The sequence below is a fragment of the Microtus pennsylvanicus genome, chromosome 2 (assembly GCF_037038515.1).
Source record: "Microtus pennsylvanicus isolate mMicPen1 chromosome 2, mMicPen1.hap1, whole genome shotgun sequence".
Classification (NCBI taxonomy): domain Eukaryota; kingdom Metazoa; phylum Chordata; class Mammalia; order Rodentia; family Cricetidae; genus Microtus; species Microtus pennsylvanicus.
In genome coordinates this window covers 106864936-106889818 of record NC_134580.1, presented here as the reverse complement: position 1 = coordinate 106889818, position 24883 = coordinate 106864936, and the positions used below count along the sequence as shown (strand labels likewise).

At 45.9% G+C, this 24883-nt stretch overlaps 1 protein-coding gene across 1 annotated transcript in view; it reads right to left on the bottom strand.

Moving 5' to 3' along the window:
• Positions 1–12326: 12326 nt before the first annotated feature.
• The window catches only part of Mertk (MER proto-oncogene, tyrosine kinase), a 102930-nt gene continuing 90373 nt past the window's right edge, over positions 12327–24883 (bottom strand). The window contains exons 17-19 of the mRNA XM_075962114.1: positions 22259–22418; positions 20850–20986; positions 12327–14390 (exon numbers count right to left, since the gene is read on the bottom strand). Of these exons, the coding sequence (XP_075818229.1) occupies positions 13877–14390; positions 20850–20986; positions 22259–22418 (811 nt within the window). The 3' untranslated portion in view covers positions 12327–13876. The remainder of the gene's footprint in view (positions 14391–20849; positions 20987–22258; positions 22419–24883) is intronic.

Sequence of the window (24883 nt, the reverse complement as noted above, 5' to 3'; positions counted from 1 at the left end):
GCATCTCTTCATCTCTTCATTTATCTTCTTTCTATCTTTGACTTTTGTGAATGCTGATGCATGAGCATTTGTATACAAGTTGTTTTTATTTTATTTATTAATTCATTTGTTTGTTTGGTTTTTGGTTTTTAGAGACAGAGTTTCTCTGTGTAACAGCCCTGGCTGTCCTGGAACTAGCTCTTGTAAACAAGGCTGGCCTCAAACTCACAGAGATCCTCCTGTCTCTGCCTCCCGAGTGCTGGAATTGATGGTGTACACCACCACTGCCCAGCAATTTATTTTATTTAAAATTTTATTGTTAAAAAGTTTACACACACACACCCCCCACACCCCCCACACACGCACATCATATACCAAAATGAACCAGACTTGAAGACTATACAAGTCAGTGAACTTCTGCACAGTTAGGATAACCAACCATTTAGAATGGAAGCTGAGCCGGGCTGTGGTGTTGCACACCTTTAATCCCAGCACTCGGGGCAAAGGCAGGTGAATTTCTGTGAGCTCGAGGCCAGCCTGGTCTACAGAGCTAGTTCCAGGACTGTTACATAGAGAAACCCTGTCTCAAAAGTCAAAACCAGAATGGAAGCTGTTTGCTTTTGAGATGGGACCTCATTGTGTAGCCCAGGCTGGCTTCCAGTTCATGATCCTCCTGCCTCTGTATGCAAAGGTACTGGGACTACAGGAATGTACCACCACACTCAGCTCCTAATATTGCTGGTGTCTGACCTTTAGATTGTGTGGGTTCAGGCAGGCGTGAAGTGGTAGCTCACTGAGTTTCTCAACTGACCGATGATGGATGCAGGCAGAGCCTCTTCTCAGCTGCTCCTGGGCAGAAATGGGGATTGGAATGGGAAGCCCTTTGCTCTGTGTGAAACTGGGTTATTTGTCATCTTCTTGCAGAGGTGTCACAGTTCTTTATGTATTCAGGATTCATAGCCTTTCTCATTTGACCTGACAATCTGTGGGTTTATTTTGTGTGTGGTGGGGGTGGGTGTTGTTGTTGCTCGTTTTTGCCTTTTGATTTTGTTTTGAGGCAGGGTCTCGGGTAATCCAGCCTGACAGCAAACTCACTGAGTAGCTGAGGCTGATCTTGAACTTTTGATCCTCTGGCGTCCACATCTGGTGCTGGAATTATAGGCGTATACCTCCACACCTGGTTTATTTAGCCCTGGGGTTTGAATCCGGGGCTTTACGTCTGCTAGACAATCGTTCTACCAACTGAGCTACATCCCGAATCTAATTTCTATGGTTTGGGTGGAATATTTTAATCTGTTCACATTTAGTGACGTAGGCATCACTTGCTTTAAAAACAAAAAAGGAAACTTTCTGGACTTGGAAAATGCATTTAGTAAGCCACAAACAGATCCATCCGCAAAACGTGGAACTCTCATCAGCTTAAGGATTTAAGTTCATCATCTCAGTGCTAAACTAGCTGACCCAGTGCTGTCCTTGTAGAACGCCTGGTGTCCACCTGCCACCCTGCATCCATCCACCCACCCCACCCCTCCACCCCCTTCCATGCCGGTGGAAGACAGGCACAGCCCCACCCGGTGCCCCCGAGGCCAGGGTGGGCTGCTGCTGCCACGGCGAACAGGACTGTGGTGGAGAAATGGGAGAGAAGTGGAATGGTTTGTGCGCTGGGGAGAGAAGCGGAACTGAAGATGTGACCGGCGATGAGGAACAGGTTCATTTAGGTGACTATGCTGCTATCTGGAGCCATGTGATGTCTGTGCAGTGGCCGAGGGTCATGTCTGGGTCTGTGGCTCTACCGCAGTTGGGGTCTAGGGTGAAGTCCGTGGCCCATGTTACCACAAAAGGCCATATTGATGCCCGTGGGCTGAGCCCCTATCTGAGGCCACGTTGATGCCCGAGGGCCAGTGCTGCCACCAGGATCATACTAGTCTGGGTTGCCTACGCTGCTGACTGGGATTATGGTGATGTCACAGCTCGAGCTACAGCTGATGGCTGTATCTGGGTCCATGGTCCTACCACAGTGGGGTTGAAGCCCGTGGCCTGTGTTACCACTGGGGCCCATGGGAGAACTGGCTCCAGTGGCTTGGGCACCAGAGAGCTGGTCCCGTCCCTCACTCACTGAGTGGAAGAGCTGCCGCCCTCCCCTACCAAGAGAACTGCCTCCCTTCCTCCACCCCTACCACAGCCGCTGAATTGGGAGAACTGACTCTGCACCCCCATCCCTCACCATTTGTGGGGGAGAGCTGACCCCAGACTCTCGCCTGAGGGTGGCCGTCCTAGTGGCCCAGACTAACCAACTCAGCTACAACCCAGGCCCACATCCAGGGTATCCCATCTATGACCTGATGGAGCACATGAAGGGCTGGGTCTTGCATAACCATAGCTGCAGGATCTCCATGACCCAGGGCAACAACAGGATATCTGAGAGGAGTTTTGGTGAAGGCCAAGTATTCGTGATGTGCCAGAGGCCTCGGACCAGACCAATGACTCACTGCAATGAATGTTTGCAAGTAAAGCCATTTGAACAAAAGGATATACTTAACTGTGTGACACATGGCAGCTCCTAAGGCCACATGACAAGTGACTACGTGATGGAGAGGCAGGAACGACAGAGGAGAAAGGTGGCTTAAAAAAAATTCTTTTTATTTATTATCTTTTTGGGGGAGGTTACAAGGGTGGAGGGCAGAAATGGAAGGACTCAGAAATGAGTGGGATTGGGGTGCATGATGTGGAACCCCCAAAGACTCAAAAAAAATGTCAATAAAAATGTAAAGGTAAATATAATTTTTTTAGCAGAGATATCAGTCCCACACTGCAGAAAACAAATAGCAAACAACAACAACAAAAGCCAACCAGAATTGATCCAGGAAAGTCATCAAACAAACATCAATAATTCCCACCTCGGAAAGAAGGGTACACTGGAATCCAGAATTTCTGTAATAATATAATGAGAAACATTCAGTTAAAAGAAAATACAAAACACAGGTAGGCAGTGGTAGTGCACGCCTTTAATCCCAGCACTTGGGAGACAGAGGCAGGCAGATCTCCATGGATCCGAGGCCAGCTGGGTCTACAGAGTTAGTTCCAGGACAGCCAAAGCTACACAGAGAAATCCAGTCTTGACACACACACCCCAAGCAAAACAAAACCCACAAGTAACTGATATTAACCTATACAGGAGAAAAAGGAAGTCAGTGGAATCTGTCCCCGCACACACACATTTGGCCCAGGAAGAAGAAATTAATCCTTTAAAAAAGCCTTCAGCAAATTCAGGGGTGGGCAGCAGCCCACCTGCCTCTAAGCTGCTCAGGCTACAGGTACGGTGAAGCTGGTGTGGTTTCCAGACCTCAACTGGTGACTCTTTCGCTGTAAGCCAAAGGGGCAGGACCTTAGAGCTTGCTTGGGGAAGCTGATCTGTTTCTAGTTCAAAGGTTTCTTAATCGTTCAACAACACAAGTTGAGCAGACCCCTTGGCTGTGAGCACTGATGGATACAGTGAACCCTGCAAAGGAGAGCATTCCGAGGGACAGCCTGTAGGAACGGACTCTTCTGAAGCCGTCCATTACCGTCTCTGGTTACTAGACAGCAAGGTCTAGACCCAGTCCTAGAGCTGGGCTCCTCCTCTGTGTCTGTGACTAGATGAGTTCATTGTATGTGACCCATATCCACTGCATGAAAACACTTCCTTGGACAGACTTATGATTGTGTTCTCTGAACAAAACAAGGGAAATTTATCACATCTTTAAGGAGTGGTAAGGGCTAATTCTTAAATTTAAGAATACTCTTAAATTTTAGATAATTCTAAAATCTAAAAAAAATCTTAAATTTAGGGCTGGAGAGATGGCTCAGTGGTTAAGAGCATTGCCTGCTCTTCCAAAGGTCCTGAGTTCAATTCCCAGCAACCACATGGTGGCTCACAACCATCTGAATGAGGTCTGGTGCCCCCTTCTGGCCCGCAGGCATATCTGTGTGATAGACTATTGTATACATAATAAATAATAAATAAATATTTAAAAAAAATCTTAAATTTATTTCAGATAATTCTTTTTTAAATTTATTTCTATTTTATGTACAAGTGCTCTGCATGTATGCCTGCAGGCCAGAGAGGGCATCATGGTGTGAGTCACCATGTGGTTGCTGGGAATTGAACTCAGGTCCTCTGGAAGAAGAGTCAGTGCTCTCGACCACTGAGCCATCTCTTCAGCCCTAAGATCATTTTTTTTAATTTTTGAGACAGGGTTTCTCCGTAGCTTTTTTGGTTCCTGTCCTGGAACTAGCTCTTGTAGACCAGGCTGGCCTTGAACTCACAGAGATCTGCATGCCTCTGCCTCCCGAGTGCTGGGATTAAAGGCGTGCGCCATCACCTCCCGGCCCTAAGATCATTCTTAAATTTCTCCTTTAAATATCTATATGTAGAATCCACATGACCTCTTTACACTCTCTCTCTCTTTTTAAAACTTTTAAATTTTTGTTCATTTTGTCCATTAAGATTTTATTTTAATAATATTTCATAATAAGTAATCACCAAGTTCTTCAATGTTAGGTCTCACATAGCTCTTCTGCCTCTACTTCCCAAGAGTTGGGATGGCAAGTGGGTGACACCTTGCTTATTCTATGGAATGGTGAGGATGCACCATCCGCTTGTGAATCCTCGGCAAACATGCTACTAGCTGAGCTTCGCCTCCAGCCCCTTAAGTCCCATTTTAACAAAATGTGCTGTCCATGAAAGAATTCTAAAGCAGTGGGTTACAGTTTCTAGAAATAATCACTGCATTAAATAGGTGAAATAAGTAACTGAACAAACTTTGTGTCAAACACAACAATAGTTTTGCAGATTTTTTTTTTGCAAAGAGAGGAAATAAAATCTAAATCTAAGCATTGTGCTGTCCTGACATGTTCATTAGAGACCCCCCAGTTTCTCATTTATCCTATGAAGTAAGGAAAGGTCTCTAGAGAAGTGGGAGCTGCTATCATGCAAGTTTTCTGCAAGGCTGGCTGCTTTTCCACTGAGTCAGCACAAGTCCCATTGCTTACGCCATTCATGGGGAGACGTTACAACATCTTGACTTTGTGAATGAGGACGGCCAGACAGGCCTGATTTCTAAGATAAGTAATGGTGCTGTGGTCATTTCTCACGGAGAACTTCTGCTTGGTCTGGTGGACTCAGACACACACACACACACACACACACACACACACACACACACACAGAGAGAGAGAGAGAGAGAGAGAGAGAGAGAGAGAGAGAGAGAGAGAGAGCTTACATTCTGATCCACCTTGTGTCTTATATCCTTTAGGTAAAGGGGAAGGGAGTTCAAGACTCACATGGTCAGTAACTAGTCAGGACCAGATTTGTGCAAAGGGAAGCAACTTGTAGGCACCAGAGCCCAACTAACAGTTTGCTTGAGGTGAGGAGTGGAGTCATCCTTTACTCTGCACTTCCTCAATAATACAACAATGCCTCTCTCTCTCTCTCTCTCTCTCTCTCTCTCTCTCTCTCTCTCTCTCTCTCAATTTAACACATCAAGGAAAATATTTATTTCTTCTTAAAGACTATTTTTATTCACTCTTTAATAACTTCATGTATATATACAATATATCATACTCATCCCCTCTCCTTCCCATCCCATCCCTCCAGCACATCTCCTTCCCTCCTTCTTGTCCTCTCCTTAAAAAAAAAAAAGAACACAGAGTCCCAGTTATGCTGCCTGTGCGTGCATTGGCATGGGGCCACCTACCAGAGCGTGGGCAACCTACTGATGGCCGCATGGCTGAAGAAAAGTGGCACCCCCTCCTCCAGCAGCCCAACTGCCAGCAGCTCCTCAACAAGGGGTGGGGCCTCATGAGCCCCTCATCATCCGTGCTGGAATGTTGACTGACTTGCTCCTGTGTAGGTGACCACAGCGGTTGGGGTTGGGAGTTTGCGAGTACAGTAACCACGTCCTGTTTAGAAGACAGTGTTTCACAGCAACCCCGCCCTGATCCCTCAGCTCTTGCACTTTTCCACCCTGATAGAAATGTTCCCAGAGGACCCAGTGTTCAACAGTCATTCTCAGCTCTTTAGCAGTTCCAAATCACTGCGTTGACAGCAGGCTAGCGTGAAAAGGAGTTTCCCCGAGCAAGGTCGAGAGCAGCTCTAATCTGTGGGTCTAAGTACTTAGAAGACAACTTGACAGTACGTCAGGGGTGGGGTTTCTGCTATGACAAATGGCCGTGCACTGTATAATGAATGAAGCCTCAGATTAGGAAGACCCTCAAGCCAGTTTGCAAGGACGGATGGAGTTCTTTCAAAGACTGCCGCATTCTCTTCCTATGCGGGTTCTGTAACAGGAGGTATTGGTGTCTTGCCCACGGAAACCTGGCATGAATAGCCTTGAGACAGCCCTTTCTTCTGACCACATGGGCCAGCACTTTATCCAGCCCCCTCCACAAAAAGGCCCTTACATCTCTCATTAAGAAAGGGAAGAGCTAGAGCAAGAACAAAATGAAAAGAAAGGAAAGGAAAGGAAGGAAGGAAGGAAGGAAGGAAGGAAGGAAGGAAGGAAGGAAGGAAGAAAAGGCCAGCCAGACAAGCCTCACCCTACAGATCGCAATGTTTCTGGTGTTTGTTTCCCTATCCTCTTGACCTCCCGGCCCTAATCTGAGCTAAGCAGAAGACAAGGACCCGGCTTGTTTCCTCTCTAGGTTTTCACCATAGCAGCCACTTTGGAAAGGGACCTGAGCATACACACAGACAACAGGAAAGCTCTATGGTTGATGCAGAAGACAGTATGGGAATTTGCGAAAGTTAGCGGTCTCCACTAACAGTCAAGGCTAGCGTTCAAGGCTATGGCTGAGAACCCCACAGACCCTAGGTCCTCAGGCAGGAGGTTTAAATGTGCTGAGTCATGGTAGTGAAGGGGGAAGTATAATAACATTGATTACATACGCATTCCTAACAAACTTACTTGGAAAATAGTGTTACATAGAAATAAGGAATTTAGCTAACGGGGTCTGCCTTAATTGTTACTCAGATATAACTTTGAACTGGTAGCTACTAACAGGTTTTGTCTAGACAATTTAGAAAACTAAAACAAATAGAGTTGTGTTTCTGATTTTATTAGAATTAACGTTTGCTGAGGCTATATCTTTTGAAGCTCTCTTATTAGGGCTCCTTACTCATTAACCCCCGTTTTCCTGACAGACTCCCTCTAGGAATGACCCTGATTGCCAGCTTCCCAGAGAGAGAATCCTGCTTGCTTTAAGATACTGAAACTACATCTGTTTACTTCATAGAGTGTACCTTTAATTTAATTTTAAGATTTATTTATTTTGTATGTTCAGTCTTCTTGTATGTCTGTGCCAGATGTGTGCAGTCCCTGTGAAGGCCAGAAGAGGGCGTCAGAGCCTGTGGAGTTACAGACAGTTGTGAGCCACCATGTGGATGCTGGGAATCCAGCTCTGGTCTTCGGGAAGAGTAACCAGTGCTCTTAATGCTGATCCCTTTTGCCAGCCCCAGAAGTGTAACCATTGCTGTAAACATAGTTCTTTGAGTCTATAAAACTCACTTGATTGCTCAGGAAATGTAATTTGGGAGTGGCGGGAGGTACCTAATAGCCACCTGCAGATTAAAGTTTACATAGGACTATGGGATGATAGCTAAAAGCCTATGTAAACTGTGAGAGGTTTTTTTGACCAGGGCCAAAATCCCCTTGAACAATACTAGTAATTAGGTCTTCTTCTTCTTCTTCTTCTTCTTCTTCTTCTTCTTCTTCTTCTTCTTCTTCTTCTTCTTCTTCTTCTTCTTCTTCTTCCTCCTCCTCCTCCTCCTCCTCCTCCTCCTCCTCCTCCTCCTCCTCCTCCTCCTCCTCCTCTTCTTCTTCTTCTTCTTCTTCTTCTTCTTCTTCTTCTTCTTCTTCTTCTTCTTCTTCTTCTTCTTGTTTTCTACAACACAGTTTCTCTGTGTGGTCCTGGCTGTCTGGAACTTACTCTGTAGACCAGGCTGGACTCAAACTCACAGAGTCTCTGCCTCTGCCTCCCTGAGTGTTGGGATTAAAGGACATCTTGCTGGAAGAAGTTCACTTCTCATTGCAGTGGTCCAGCTTCATCTACGACAACACATCACTTTGGAACACTACCAAGGCCAAGGCCTTGGCTGTGTAGCTGGATGGATCAAACATCTCTGCTGTGTTTGTTGATTGCTCAAGAAAAGCCAGAAGCCCTGGCTTGCTCACCCTGACATCACCACGGCAGCACTGATCCAGGTCACATGGAGAACAGAGTCACCTGGGTAGATCTGGGGTGTGGCAGGGCATTTGATTAACTATTCATTATATACTTTTTTTTTTTTTTTTTTTTTTTTTTTGGTTTTTCGAGACAGGGTTTCTCTGTGGCTTTGGAGCCTGTCCTGGAACTAGCTCTTGTAGACCAGGCTGGTCTCGAACTCACAGAGATCCACCTGCCTCTGCCTCCCGAGTGCTGGGATTAAAGGCGTGCGCCACCACCGCCCGGCTTCATTATATACTTTTTACAAATCCAAGGTATAATAGCTTAGATACTTAATATTAAATTTATAGGAAACTTTCTGACAGATATGCACATCCCTTTTTTGTATGTTTTTGTTGTTTAAACTAGCCATTCTTGATCCTGAATCAAGCTTCAATAAAAAATTGTTTTAATTGTGTGTCTGGTACCAGCAAAAACTTTGGATCCCTTGGAGCTAGGATTAGCCATGGCTGTGAGCCATCATGTGGATGCAGGGGCTGAACTCGGGTCCTGTGCAAGGGCAGCCACTGTTCTCCACTGAGGACTCATCTTTCTAACGCTCTTCAAACTCTTTAACAGTGTTGATTACCATGTGTGTGTGCCTGGACATACACACACATGTGTATGAATGTGTGCATGTGTGTTTGTATCTGTGTATGAGCATGTGCCACTGCCCTTGTGCAGAGGTCAGAGGACAACTCACAAGGTCAGTTCTTCCTTTCTACCCTGCAGATTTTGGGGCCTTCGGATTGAACTCAGGTAGCCAGGCTTGTTGGCAAGCACCTTTGCCCCTGAACCATCTCACTGGCCCAAATTCATCACACTCTTATTGGTACCAACAAGAAGAGATTTTGCACAACTGTTAAAAGGTGTTTTATTAGCCTGGCAGTGGTGGAGCATACCGTTAATCCCAGCACTCAGCAGGCAGAGGTAGGCGGATCTCTGTGAGTTTGAGGCAAAGGGAGTCCCAGGACAGCCAAGGCTATTAAACAGGTAAATGCTGTCTTGAAAAGCAAAACAAACAAAAATGTGTTTTATTCATTTTTAAAACCAGTCACAAAATTCCAGTAATACATATGTAAAAATATTTTTAGAAATATTTTTAAAACATGAACCTTTAAGATTTATTTTTATTGGTGTGTGTGTATATGTGTGTAAAATTGCATTCAGATGGTCCTGGAGGCCAGGGAGTTAGATTCTCCTAGAGCTGGAGTTGCAGGCACTTATGAGATGCTTGGCATGGGTGCTGAGAATGGATCTCAGGTCTTCTGAAAGAGTAGCAAGCTCTCTAACGACTTAGCTAGCTCTTCATCTCTTAAATGATTCTAAAATATTTGTGTGTTTTTACTTATGTGTATGAGAGTTGGTTTTGTGTGTGTGTGTGTGTGTGTGTTAGTCTGCATGTACGTATGCATACTATGTGTTTGTCTGGTGTTCACTCTCCACCGGAGAGTGTCAAGTGGGAAGCAGATGCAGAGATCCACAGCCAAACACTGGGCTGAGCTCTGGGAGTCCCGCTGAAGAAAGGGAAGAGGGATTGAACGGGGTGTGTGTGTGTGTGTGTGGGTGTGTTAAGGTCATGACAAGGAAACCACAGAGACAACTGACCTGAGCTATGATTTCCCGTTTTTCTCTTCACTAATAAAATGTGATGTTGTCATGTGACAAGGGTGCAGATTCATCTAAGCTTCTCAGAACCTTCGGAGAGTGACAGAGGAGTCACACTGGAGATGGGGATCCTGGCCTGGCCGCTGGAGCCAGGACTCGGCTTTGAAAGACTGCAGCCCTGAACCCCGTGTACTCTGAAGGCTGCTGCAGCCTGGGTGAGCTCACTCTCAAGGCTGAAGCCAACAGTTCTGATGATGCCAAGGGCCCTGGATCTGCCCAGTGTTTCCATGGATGGCATCAGTTTACTGCCCCCAATCAGTCAGTCTCTTCTAGCCCCAGCCTGCTCACCTGGGGAGCAGGAATAGCGTAGTACCTACCATGAAATTAAATGAGTGCCATGCCTGGCACGCAGCGAATGACATTTGTATATATTGAATAAAATGTCTAAGCCAGGTGGTGGTGGTGCACACCTTTAATCCCGATACTCGGCAGGCAGAGGCAGAAGGATCTCTGTGAGTTTGAGGCCAGTCTGGTCTACAAGAGCTAGTTCCAGGACAGGCTCTAAAGTTGCAGAGAAACCCTATCTAGAAAAACCAATAAAATAAATGTCTAGAGACTTTGGAGTAGAACTGTGCTGTGATTTGGGTGAGTGTTCCCCAGGGGGTCCCTATAGTTTTTTTGTTTTGTTTTGTTTTACTCATCACCCAGCTCCCATATAAATATACAGAGACTTACTCTTACTTATGAATGCCTGGCCTTCGCTTGGCCCAGCTTTTCTAATTTAAATTATCCCATTTCACTTAAACTACATTTTGTCTCTGGGCTGTTTGACCTTCCTTTATTCTAAATATCTTTCCTTACTCTGTAGCTGGCTGTGCGGTTGGGTGGATGACCCTTGGTGTTTTTGTCTTTTTTTCTCTCTCCTGCCTAGTTACTGGCTGTTCAGCTCTTTACTAGACCAATCAGGTGTTGTAGGCAGTCAAAGTAACACAGCTTCACAGAGTTAAACAGATGCAACATAAAGAATGCAACACATCTTTGCATCATTAAACAAATACTCCATGGCATAAATGAATGTAACACATCTTAAATATTTCACAACAGTTCCCAGGGAGGTGGGATCTGTGGAGGTCCTTCAGTGTTTGGAAGAGTACTCCCAAAGGTAATTGTGGGACCCTGACCTCTCTGCTTCCTGGCTAATGGTTAGCACACAGGCATGTGTTTCTTCAACCTTTACCATCTGCCATCCTCACCAAAGGCAGAGCCAAGGGGCTGCCTGTCTAGGATTGTAATTTCCAAATTGTATGTTAGTTAAACCTTATCTTTTCTTCCTTTTTTAAGTTAATTGCCTCTAGTGCAGTAATTCCCAACCTTCCTAATGCTGTAATTCTTTAATACAGTTCTTCGTGTTGTGGTGACCCTCAACTATAAAATTGTTGTTGCTACCTCATAACTGTAATTTTGCTACTGTTATGAATCATTTTTTTGTTTGCTTTTTTCGGACAGGATTTTACTGTAGCTTTGAAGCCTGTCCTGGAACTAGCTCTTGTAGACCAGGCTGACCTTGAACTCACAGAGATCCACCTGCCTCTGCCTCCCGAGTGCTGGGATTAAAGATGTGCGCCGCCACCACCACCCCTGTTATGAATCATAACAGGTGACCCCTGTGAAAGTGTTGTTTGACCCCAAAGGGGTCATGAGCCATAGGTTGAGAACCACTGCTCCAGTGTTTAGTTGTAATATGAAACTTACTAGTACAACCTCTAAACCATGTGCTCACTTAAATGTTCTAAATTCTGGCTCTCACGGTTTCTAGACATGGCCATAAGCAAGTTATTCAGTCTTCCCAAGCCTTGGTGCCCTGGTCTAGACATGATGACCTTGGAACCCATGGTGTAGGGACACACAGGAAAGGGAGCAGGCATATGCAGGGCTGGGAACAAGGCAAGTGCTCCACCAGTGATGGCCCAGCCAGGAACTAAGAAGGCAGAACTCTACAGCCCGTGCCCTGGCCCTGCCCGCCCACCTCCTGTGAGTGACACCTCCCCAACCGAAACACGACTAACCTGTCAAACTCTTCCACAGGTGATTTGAAATCTTCTCAGGATAGATCATCTTGAATCCTTTATTATTTTTCTCATTTATGTACTCTTTAAAAATCACATTTATTTATTTACTAATTTATTTAGTGGGTGTATGTATGGGCGTCTATGTGGAGGTCAGAAGACACCTTTGTTGGTTCTCTTTCCACCATGTCAGTCCTGGGGATCAAATTCAGGACATCAGCCTTGATAACAAGTACCTTTACCAACTGAGCCTTCTTGCCAGCCATTCATCTATAGACTTCTGAGATGGTTTTTCCATTTCTCTCAGAGGCAATACTAAGAATGGGCATAAGAACTGTGGTGAGGGCCGGCACCAAGGGAGCTCCTTTGCAGAGATATCAGGGCTGCTGGTGACGGCTGTCTTTCTGAGTCGGAAGCATGCTGGACACATCCTTCCTGATTTGTATTTTATTAGGAAGTCATATCAGACGATCAGTTATAAAAACCTTAAACATTAAATAAATCATTTTTATCAGACGCACGATTCATGGAGGCATACCAGGCTTCTCATGAAGGTCAAAAATGAGGTCAAGTCTGGCATTTCCTTTTACAAACACTTTTACATTTAATACTGTGGAAAAGAAAATGACTATAAAAAAAGCATCATTGATTCCATACAAATGTTAACACTGAGGAATATAGTTTAAGATCTGCAAGGTCAGTGAAATAAGTCATCTTTTATTAAAATATAATATCCTTGTCTCTTTCCATCATATACAAATATGTTCACTCTTTAAATAAATATATTATGATTTTATTTATATTTTCTTGTGTGTACATGCTTATGAATGTTCTGGTGTGTGTGTGTGTGTGTGTGTGTGTGTGTGTGTGTGTGTGTGGAGGTCAAAGGACAGCATCAAGTATCACTCCTCAGGTGCTGTCCACCATTTTTCTTTGAGACAGGGTCTCACTTGGCCCGAAACTCACCTAGGCAAGCTGCCCTGTGAGTGTCAGAAATCCACCAGACTCCACTTTCCCAGCACTGAGATTACAAGTATGTGCCACACACCCAACTTTTTGTTCCATAGGCTCTGGGGAACAGATTGACATCCTCGTGCTTATAAGTCAAGGCTTTTACCAACTCAGCTTTCCCCCTGTCTGGCCCCTCCCCCGCCCCGCCTCTGTATTTTTATTCTGTACTGTTTGGGGGCCCTGGGATGGAACACAGGGCAGCCCACAGGTGGAGCACACACTTAGCTGCGGAGCCACACTGCAAGCCTTGCTGTTTATCTTTGCGTTTATTTTGATTTATATGTGACTGCAGGTCTCATGTGTGCAGGTGCCCTCAGAGGCCGGAAGTGAGCAAGAGATCTGGAGTTACAGGTGGTCGTGAGCCACCTGATTTAGTTACTGGCAACTAAACTTAGGTCCTTTGCAAGAACAGCAGGCACCCTTAGTCCCGTGAGCCGTCTCTCTAGGCCCTGGTTATGTGTTTATAGTGAAAACTGACTTGACAGCATTCACCTGGTACTGTCAGGCCATGGACTTTACAAGTAGAGGAAGTAAGAAAAACAAATACCAAAACATCAGGTATAACCAGTGTGGCGTTTTGAATTGGAATGGCTCCATAGGTTCATAGGTTTGAATGCTTAGTCTCCAGTTGGTAGACTTGTTTGGGAAGGATTAGGGGGTGTGGCCTTATTGAAGGAGGTTTGTCACTGGGAGCAGGCTTTGACGTTTCAAAGAGCAGTGCCATTTCCCAGAGTACTTCCTATCTCTTGCTCGCCACTCAAGACGTAAGCACTTAGCTGTTTTCTGCCACCATGCCTTCCTTCTGCAAGCATGGATTCAAACTCTCTGAAACTGTAAACCTAATTAAACCCTTTCTCTTCTAGGTTGCCTTGGTCATGGTGTTTCATTACAGCAATAAGAAAGTAGCTAAGACAACCAGGTCCCACGCAGCAGTATTTACTTGGTCCTGTCACTCCTCCACTCAGTTGGCCTCACATGGGGACTTCAGAGTCGTCAGAGGACTCATCTGCAAACAAAAGTTCATCTGGTGGTGGGCTCCCCAAGGGGAGCGTGCTGCTGTGAGACCAGGAGATCCCATTTTTGCTGAGTTTGTCCTCTGGCGAGACAGCATCCTTTCCAGGGGGGACTGTAGCAAAAGGAGTGGAGGCCACATCTTCCCATTCTTCACCCACCCCGTTCAAGATGTATCTTTCCTCCTGGAGGTTGTTCTCATGAACTTCAGCTGTGACCACGCTGACGGTGGCACTGGGAGCGCAAGAGGCAATGATGGAGTCAGGATCAATGTTCATGTCCAGCCCAGCGAGGGAGGGCCCGTTGGCCAGGCCCTCGCAGCTCTCTAGCAACTGGGTATTGATGTAGATGATGGACTCTTTGTCCTGCGCATCAGGCAGGCTCTCGGAGAGCTTTTCCAGCTGCAGTCTCAAGGTTGAGAAGGTGGGTCGGTCCAAGGGGTCAGCACTCCAGCAAGCGTACATGATGTCATACCTGAGGATGACAGACGAGTGAGTGCCACCTGGGATAGACCCAGGTCATCCCTTCCTCCTCACCTAGGCTTTAACTCCATTCTGTTTTAATCAGCATTCATTCCACCTTTTATGGAAATAAACGAGTTTTGGTTTGTGTGAAGAGAAATGGTTATTCAACTTTTTGAATGTTTCGTGTGTGTGTGTGTGTATGTGTGATATGTATTTGTGCATGTGTATATAGAGGCTGTGGGATACCTGGTATATTGCTCTATTCCCTCTCTACTTCATTCCTTTCAGAGAGGGTCTTTCATTGAACCAGGAGCTTGCTGTTTTGGCTAGACTGGCTGTCCAGTGAGCCCCAGGAATCCACAAGTCTCCACCCCTCACTGCTCTGAGGTTTCAGGTGGAACATAGCCATACCAAGCTTCTTACATGGGTGCTGGGCAAGTACTCTTCCCTACAAAGTCATCTCCTCAGCCCCTTGTCAAAAACCAGTAATTCTGTTTCTAAAAATAGAAGATGCACCTCACAATTATACCTACTTTTGCAAATAAAAGGGATTAATGTCCATCAAACTAATCATTTGCTCCGTAAATAAAGTTTTATTAGAACACAGCTATGCCTAGTTATGTGCTGCTGTCTGTGACTGCTTTTGCTACAATTGTAGCACTGAGTGGGGGCTACAAAGGCCCTCAAAGCCTCAATTATTTACTATTTGTATTTTACTATGGTGATTTAAATGAGAGTGGTCCCCACGGGCTCATCTATTTGAATGTTTTAGTCTGCAGCTGGTAGACTAAAGGGAAGGACTAGGAGGTGTGGCCTTGATAGAGGAAGTCTCTCTCTCTCTCTCTCTCTCTCTCTCTCTCTCTCTCTCTCTCTCTCTCTCTCTCTGCCTTATGCTTTTGGACGGTCATGGACTCATCTCTAAAACTGTAAGCAAGTCTCCAATTAAATGTTTTCTTTTGTAAGTTGCCTTCGTCATTGTGTCTCTTCACAGCAATAGAAAAGTAGCTAAGACACTTACCAAACAAGTTTGCTAATCCCCGTCTATACCATTAAACTGGGTTGTGACCAAGAACGCTGATTTAGATGGGCTGGTTTAGTTGGAGCAGGGAACTAAGTAAGAAGACCCAGAGCTCGAGTGTGGCACACGAGGGGTGACTGAGTGGTGTGTAGTGTGTGTCACTCCCTTCTGATCTTCCTGACAGTTCTGCTACTGCACTTAATAAATGAAAGCACAGGCCCGAGGCTCATAGGTAGCAGAGGGAAGCAGAGAAATGAGGGTCGGGTTGGGTGAGTCCACCACACAAGTGCTCCTCAAGACTGTTCTGCTGAGTTCTCCAGGGGACGCTCCTCTCTGCCAGTCGAGGGACATGGGAAGGATATGACAACTGGAAATTACTGGGCTGTGCAAGAGTCATGCCAGCATTTCATTTTGATCCTTCCTGCTTTGGGAAATTGATATTAATATCACTGAACAAGCAAACTGAGCTGAAGGCCCGAGGGATGATTCAGAGGTTAAGAGCACTGACTGCTCTTCCAGAGGTCCTGAGTTCAACTCCTAGCACCCAAATGGCAGCTCACAACCATCTCTAACTGTAGTCCTTTTGAATACGTACAATATACACATAAATAAATCTTTAAAAAGAAAAAAAGGAAACTGACCAGAATCTAAATTATCTGATTCATGCCGATTACTGGTTTCTCAGGAACAGAAACGTGCAATTTCCATTTTTACATTTACATATAATCTACAGATCCTTGGGTTAATCCTAGAAAGTGTTAGTCCTCACACAGCACACAGATCTCATCCGTGCACACATGACCTTTTATTGGTCTAGTTCAGCCTTATTTACCAGGACTGTTACTTGCTTTTGGAATGTGGAAACTTCCAGAGTGGGACCTCAACCCAGAACTCCACCCTGACACCCATCTCCCTCACAGTCCTGTTCCATCTTTGCCTCAGGAGTTCCTTTTAGTCTCCCTAACTCGCTCTCAGTAGCTAGTCACTTAGACGGGGCAAACAACTTTTGCCCCTGTGTTTGAGGTTTTCACACCATCCATCAATTTGCAGGCCTCCAATTTTACAGAGGGACTTACTTGTTTGCTCAGCTGGGCTTTGAGAAATTCAGTCCTTAGGGACATAACATCCTTTTCATTACTGTTCCCATACTGGCTAATTCCCTTCCTCTTACTCCACGTCTTAGAAGAAAGCGCTAAGTGACCCATCTTTATAGAAAAAAGTAGCAGTGCTATCGTGAAATTTATTTTCCTTTTCATGTCTAATACTTTATGAGAATATAAGTGTGATATATATTACATATATATGTGTGTGTATATGTATATATGTATGTATATATAGGATATATGAGAAGGACCTTGTTGCATAGCCTCAAACTTTTGACCTTCCTGAACAGGCATACCTCACTATGCCCATCTTAAATATGACTTTCAAAGATATGATAAGGGGCTAGGAGACCACAGGAAGATGGTATCCAGAAGCAATCCATTACCAGGTTATAATTGTAATTATCTGTCTGTGTACTTAGGATGGTACCAGGGCCTGTGCATACTAGGCAAGTTCTCTACCACAGAGCTACCCCAGCTTGTGATTATAATATTTGAGAATCTCTTTGGCTGCTGTCTAAGCAATGGAGGAGAACCCTTGGGGAAGGGGGTTGAAGGTTCTGCCCTGTACACTGTATTTATGTTACAATATCATTTTGATGGGAATGAAATCCCTGGTTTCTGTGATGTCAGTGTCAGCAATGGGAGAGAAAGGAGATGGGGATGCTTGTTTGTTTTTTAAAGCTTTATTTATTCTCACTTTATAGGTATAACATACGGGTGTTTTTTTTCCTGAATGAATGTCTGTGTACTGTATGTGTGCACTGCCCACAAAAGCCAGAAAAGGGTGTCAGATGCCCTGAAACTGGAGTTACAGACTGTTGGTAACTACCATGTGAGTGCTGGGAATTGAACCCAGGTCCCCTTGAAGAATAAGCAGTTTTGTTCTATAATAACCAGTGTAATTGGTGAGAGATACCTCTTCAGCCCTGTTTTCCTTCCTTCCTTCCGATTTTGTTTCTTTCTTTCCCTCCCTCCCTCTGTCCCTCCCTCCTTCCCTCCCTCCCTTCTTCCCTTCCTTTTTTTTCCAAGACAGGTTCTTGTAATGTAGTACTTGGATCTTGAAACTTACTATATAGACCAGGCTCACCTCAAACTCAGAGATCAGCCTGCCTCTGCTAGGATTAAAAGTGTGTGCTACCATGCCCAGTGAGGAAAGGAATTCTAGGCTCTGAAGAATAACTGCTGGCCAACAGGATCCTGTGGGGAATAAGACTGCCAGAGGATGAAGGAAGGGTTCTCGTGCCATGGAGCACTGTAGACAGCTGGTGAGGAAGGCTCTGAGGATGCCAGGGAGGTCATAAAGAGCTCAGCTTAGGGAAATGTCCTATAGAAGTTGATCGAAGCATAGCAGAAAGTGGCACCCTGGGTAGCAGGAAGCAAGACTGACGACAGTCTGGTCCCCCTCCATGACAGAAGAGACAGTGTGAGGAGAGGTGACCCTCTGAGGAGCAGGCTTGGAGAGTAGGGACCAAGGAGCTCTGTGACTGAGATCTGTCTACCCCCACCCCCGCGTCTCCTTCCTTTCCTGGATCTTTTCCTCACTCTCTTATCTCTTTATTTTACAGTACCGGAGACTGAACATAAGAACTTGTGCAAGCTAGGTGAGCTCCCTCACCACTGAACTACATTCCCAGTGGATGTAGCTACATTTCGGATAGCTCGAAGAAGCCAAAGAGTAGCTGCACACAGGAGTGCATTCATCCCAGCCAGGCTCGGACTCTGAGAAGTTCAGAATATTCATTTTGTGTTTTCTTTTAAAAAAAGAATGTCCCAGAACAGGAAGCACAGAAGCCTCTTTGGGAGATGCTATTGCTTGCCGGCATACACTTAAGACTCAGGAATAAAGCCTGCTTCACCAGACTGATGACCACAGCGCATCTGAAAGCCCGGGGCATGCAGCCATTAGGAACATGGGGACTGTAGCCTGCCACAACCACCTGGGTCCCCCCGCCATAGGAGGGGAGCTGACTCTGTCTCTGCCACCTAAAAGTGTTCTCAGAGAACACTAGCTCAGCAGTCTCTTGTTTTAGTCTGAAGTGAAACATATAAAAACCACAGTGTGACACAGCTTAGACCTCACTCAGACCCAGACTGACCTTTGCTAATGTCAGCTTCTGCTGGTGCAGGGGAATGGCTCAGAAAGAAACCACAACAAAACTTCCTGGGCAGTGTGGCTACATAGGAAAGCTTCCTCATTTCCAGAAGCCAACATTTCATTAACACAGCCCTTTATAAAACTACCGTGAAACCCTAGAACGAATCGAATCAGGACTTTTAAGATGTTTTCAAGAGACTTACAGCCTTTGTTTCTGCTCAGTATTAGATTTCTTCAACCACAAAGTGGGCTGTGGCTGGGAACAAAACAATCTTCCTTGTGTTTGGTTTCGAGTCTGAGCCATAGATGGACCTAGGGTGTTGTGCACAAGGTGATCTAGCCCTGTGTGCAGAATGGGGCAGCAGGGACAGAGCTTGGGATGGGCCTGAGGGTCTTGCATATACTCGCTGGCACCAGCATCCCACATGCTGCTCCATGACAGAGCTACTTCAGGCCTATGTTTTTATAATGTTCTTACTAAATATGATGAGAATATCCCAAGCCCATGGTCCTTAAAGGAACCTCACCATCAAGGCGGTAGTGGCGCATGCCTTTAATCCCAGCACTCACGAGGCAGAGGCAGGCCGATCTCTGTGAGTTTGAGGCCAGCCTGGTCTACAAGAGCTAGTTCCAGGACAGGCTCTAAAAGTACAGTGAAACCCTGTCTTGAAAAAAACAAAACAAAACAACAAAAACAAAACAAAAAAAACCCAAAACTAAACAAAAAAACAACAAAAAAACCCTGTATGTCACCACTGCAAGACATTGTCTTGAAAAGCTCAGAGTGCTTGGGGAGATCAAACTGGAATAACGAGGCTGGGAAGACGGTTCAGTGGATAAAACACTTGCGTCCACAGGCCTGAGGACCAGAATTTGGATCCTCAGCATGCCTACAGTTGAAGTGGCTCGCCTACATTCCCAGTCATCAGAATGTGAAGAGTCGGGATGCTTGGGGACAAGCCAGCTTGCTAGACAAGTCAAATCCCTGAGCTCCAGGTTCAGCCAGAGACCCTGCCTCAGTAGATAAAAGTGGAGATCAATTGAGGAGGACACCAATCTCAGTCTCCACATATGTGCATGTGTATGATACACAGGTGTACACCCCACACATGCAAACGCACCATGATGGTTAGCGTTATCCACTTGTCAGACTCCATATCATCTGGGAGATGAGCCTAGGAGCATGGCTGTGAGAGATGATATCGATTACCTTAACCGGCACGGGATGATTCGTCTTAACTGTGGGTGGAACCATTCCCTAGGCTGGTGATCCTGGACTGTATGAGAAAGGGGCTGAGGAACAGCAAGAATTCCCTACTCTCTGTTCCCTATTGTGGATGTAATGCGACCAGCTATGTCAAGGTCCTGTCGCCTTGACCTCCCTACCGCGATGGACAGTACCTTGAACTGTGAGCTGAGATAAACCCCTCCCCACTTTGGTTGCTTTTGTCAAGAGCCACAGTTCTCCGAAGAACATATATTAAGTTGCTCATGATACGAGGGAGAGAGAGCTTAAGCTAGCTTCTGTGGCCATACATGTGTGTCCAGCTCCAACACCTGGGTCTCCTTCTATGATGCATGGCACTGAAGATAGAGAGGCCTGTCTTGATCGGCTGTGCTTTGTGGTGGGAGTTGGGACAGTTCGCACCTGAACAAGCACAGGTCTCCAGAGAACATTTTAAAAACAGAATTTCTAGGTCCACTTTGTGCCAACAGCACCGTAGCCTCTAGGCACAGGGCTAAGCAACTGCATTGGCAGAATCCTTCCCAAGCCATTCCAAGAGCCAGTTTACTCCCAAAGGTCCTGGTCCAGGTTCCTGCGTGTGACCAGTATGTTTGAGAACATAGAGAAAAAGGAGGACCGGGTTCAAAGTGAGTAAGAGCTAAAGGATCCCAGTACCTCAAAAACTATAAAGCAAGCCTATTTATTGGCACCATCTACTTCCTAGTGGTTCTTACGTTGTTTGGAAACATATACTGGTACCTTGTCTTGACTGTGCCCATTGATGGAGGTTGAGACCTTTTGGATAAGTGAGTCACAGTGGGCTCACAGGAGCTGGGCATACACTACCACCTGCATCAGGAATGCCTGCTGGCCTGAGGCTTCCGTGAGCGGCGCTCTCTGCACGGGCTCTCCTGGCTAACAGCGGGACCTACTTGCCCTAGCCATGCCTGTGGCTCCTGGGTCACTGCACAGTCAGGTAGCCGCTCCCACGCAGAAAGCCCGATGACACACAGATGCTCACTTACAGTTCATCCAGGCAGTCCTCCGGCTGCTTCAGCCTGTGGCCATGGAGAAGGTAATCGTACATCTCATGGTTCTGGACTCCAGGGTAGGGAGTCATTCCCCGTGTGGCTATTTCCCACATGGTCACGCCAAAAGCCCACTGAGAACAAAGCCACAAGAAGTTAGGACAGAAGTCTTTCCACGAAGGCTGAATGGATGTTTTCATGGGGAAAGGTCATTTCCTTAAAGCTCTGGTGACGAAGCACAAAGCTGGTAATTATGCCTGAGGCCCACTGTTCTCCCAACACAACAACACAGGGGGGTGAAGCCCCATAGTTCCCCATCTGTACCAACGCTATTCTGGGAAACTTGGCTAAAGGCAGATAGAACCCCATCCCATATCAACACTGCTCATTTCGCTGTTATCCTCTCGCTGTGGAGTGCTTTCTTCCCCCAAGCTTGGATCAAGGGTGTAACTACACAGCATCTTCTATGGAGCAGATGGGTTCCAAAGGCCGCCAATGAACTCATTCAATCTAATGTGACTATCTTAGTTATGGGCAACAAGTCATTCATTTGTAGGAAAGAAACAGGGCAATCTCTGCAGGTCATATGTGGAGCATAGGTTTCTGGATGTGAGCCCTTCACCACAATCTACTGGGCCGGAATTAAAGCTTCTACAAGATATAAAAGTCAGGTTTAATGGTGCACATTTGTAACTCCAGCTGCTGAGGAGGCTGAAGCAGGAGGTCGGGGAGTTCAAGGACTTTCTAGGTTACATAGGTAGATCCTGCTTCAAAAAAAAAAAAAGGCATAGAGGACTGTAGAAGTGGCTCAGTGATTATGATCACCGTCTGCTCTTCTAGATCACCTGGGTTCAATTTCCAGCACCCACATGGGGGTTCATAACCATCAGTAATTCTAGTTCCAGGGGATCTGGCAGTCTTCTGCCTCCATGGGCCCTAGGCACACACATGATGCACAGGTATACACGTAGGCCAAACATCCATACATATAAAAATTAATAAAAAGTAAAGGGGGCTGGAGAGATGGCTCAGTGGTTAAGAACATCCATTTTGACTCATAATCACCTGTGATTGGCTCAGGCTCCAGGGCATCTGATGCCTCTGGCCTCTGAGAACACCTGCATACATGTGCAGATACACATACTTATACACATAATTAAAATAACATTAAGTCTTAAAAGTATGGAAGAGCGAGGTTGAGAAATTATATTAGAAAGCTCTCATAGCATGTGCGAGGTCCTAGGGTCAATTCCAGGACCACAAAAAGCAAACAAGTGAGTAAATGAGTTACATTAAAGCATGGTCCGAGCATGTTGCCAACCCTCAGTTTATCAGAGCGTAATCATCACTCTCAGCCATTGCCTTCAGTGTGTCCCCACCTTTGTCAAATAAAGTTGTGCACATACCACGTCACTTTTGCTTGTGTAGACTCGGTCTGCCAGGCTCTCTATGGCGATCCACTTCACAGGCATTTTGGCAATGCGGCCTTGGCGGTAATAATCACCACTGTAAATCTTCTTAGAGAGGCCAAAGTCTGCTACACAGACTGTCATGTCATCTCGTAACCTGTGACGAATGAATTCAGGTCCTCAGCAACCTCAGGAGGAGAGCATTTAATCCCAGGTCTGCATCAAATGCATGAAAAGCAACTAAAGACATAGGGAAGTTATAGATGTGGATCAGTTCTAACTGTGCTTGCTTTGCTTCCCAGCACAGCAGAAATGGGAATGGTGGTGCATACTTTTACTCCTAGCGCTTGGGAGGTGGAGGCAGGAAGAGAGAAGGCTCAATGTCATCCTCAGCTGTTTGGCAAGTTCAAGGCCAGCCTGGGATTCATGAAGAGGAGAGGAAGGGAAGGAGCAAGAAGAGAGAAGGAAGGAAGGGAGGAAGGGAGGGATGGAGAGAGGGAGGGAGTGAGGGAGGGAGGGAGGGAAGGAGGGAGGGAGGGAAGAAGGAAGGAAGGAAGGAAGGAAGGAAGGAAGGAAGGAAGGAAGGAAGGAAGGAGAAGACATGGAGCCCATGAGTTTAGAGTAAGGGGCTGCTTTAAGATCAAAGACACAGCAAATAATAGGGACTAGGCATCTCTGTATTCCATCACTCTGGTCTGTGTGAGGCTGGTCCAGCAAAGGCACCCAGGCACAGTGGATGGAAGCACTGGTGGTGGGGTGGGGGACAGAGAAGTGGCAGAAGAGGTGTAGAAGAAACATCATCTCCTCCTGATCCTTTTGTGGCTGGCATCATGCCATGGCCATCCTGCCTCGTGTCTGGAAGCAGCACTGGCCTTGTGGACTAAGCAAGGCCTCGTGGAGGGGAGACACAAGAGGAGGTGAAGCCTGGGAGGTGTGGGAAGCACACAATGAAAGATGCAGCTGAAGGATTTCTTGCTAATGTGGCCAGCTGTTGGAGGAACAAACTAGAAAACTGAAGGGAAATAAATTGCAACCATAGCTCAAGCTAGTAAAATGGTCCTAAACAAGCAGGAAGAGAAGGAAGAGAGAGAAGACAGCGAGGAGACAGGGAACGAAGGAGACTGAGCTACTTGTTTGCCTGACATTAACTTTGTTATTTTTAATGACAGAGTATCATGTAGCCCAGGTTAGCCTGGAACATGCCGTGCAGTTGAGGATGATTGAACTGTGGATCTCCCATCTCCATCTTCTGAGTGTGGGGAGTACAGGTATGCACACCCTAAAGTCCCACACTTTCAGTTCAGGGCAAACTAGACAGGCGGTCCTCCTACATGGCAGGAAAAACATGAAGGAAATATTAAAAGAAAACTAACATCTCATGATTCTCTAGCCACAGATGAAAAGCAGTAACAAACCCCAAAATCCCCTGGAGTTTTCAAAACTGAAGTAAAAGGGGAAGGGGATGCGGTTGAGAAGTGTGAGGGGCCATCTACTGTCAAATCTGTGACCAAGAAAAACACACATGGGTCACTCCCTCTTCTCACAACGGGGAAGTTAAAGTCAAGAAAGAGTTATGGTGTTTAAAGATTGCCATCAGGTGATGGCTCTGTTGAAGCATAGTAAAGAAATGGAGAGAATTCAAGTCCAGAATTCTTATGTAAATTCTTATCATCTGTCATCTGCTGTGACAGAAAAGCTGCTAGGTATCCAAGGCACCAATTTTATCGCAGGTGTGGGGTAGATGTGACTGCAAGTTCCTGGATAGAAACTGTGCCTCACATCGACTCTTCTAGAAGGCTGATTATCTGGCTCGAAGCTCAGTGATTGCAGAGGGCTTGGAATGTCGCAGGGCGGGGTCTCGTTACAATATATCTCGAGCTATCTCTAGCTCACTAAATTGCCATTCTCTGCCCACCTCTGTGTCTGACCTAATGTCCTGCGATTATCAGACCAAACCTCTGGAGGTATTAACTCAGCAAACAGCTTTCCACCAACCAACGCCAAAAGTCTCATCTGATAGCATCTGAGGTTTATAGCAGAAGTTCATCTACGTGGCTGTAACCCACCTACCTGATGCTTCCAACATGTCTGGAAGTGTGGTGATTTATGCTTCTCTTTGTCATGCTAATGTAAAAACCTGAAAACAGCTACCACTTTGGAATATGATATTGGAGGCAGTGGAATCTGTATTCTCAGGCCATGCTCACTCATATTTAGGTCTAGCATATACTATCTCTTGCTCTCTGGGAGGAAAGAGCTTTGTGTGTCAAGAAAGGCTTGATGAAACAGTCTTTAGGGTGTCCATTATTGTCACTAGAGTTAAACTATGGTTAGCTGGCTTAGATATAGGACCAAAGCTAGCTGATGGCCTTTGGAAAAGACCACAAAGATCGCGCCTAGTGCACCAGGATGAGTGACAAGAAGAAACACACTAATCGTAAGACAGTTTTGGATGCTAGCCAGCTCTTCAAGGCAGAGACATAGAAAAACCTCAACGAAGAGCCCAGGCAAAATCAGAGTGATAGAAATTCCATCCAAAGTGAGGCACTCCATCCCATCCCTAAGCCATCTGCCCTCCATCATTTATGAAACTCAAGGTCACAAAGTCTAATGACCCTGCCT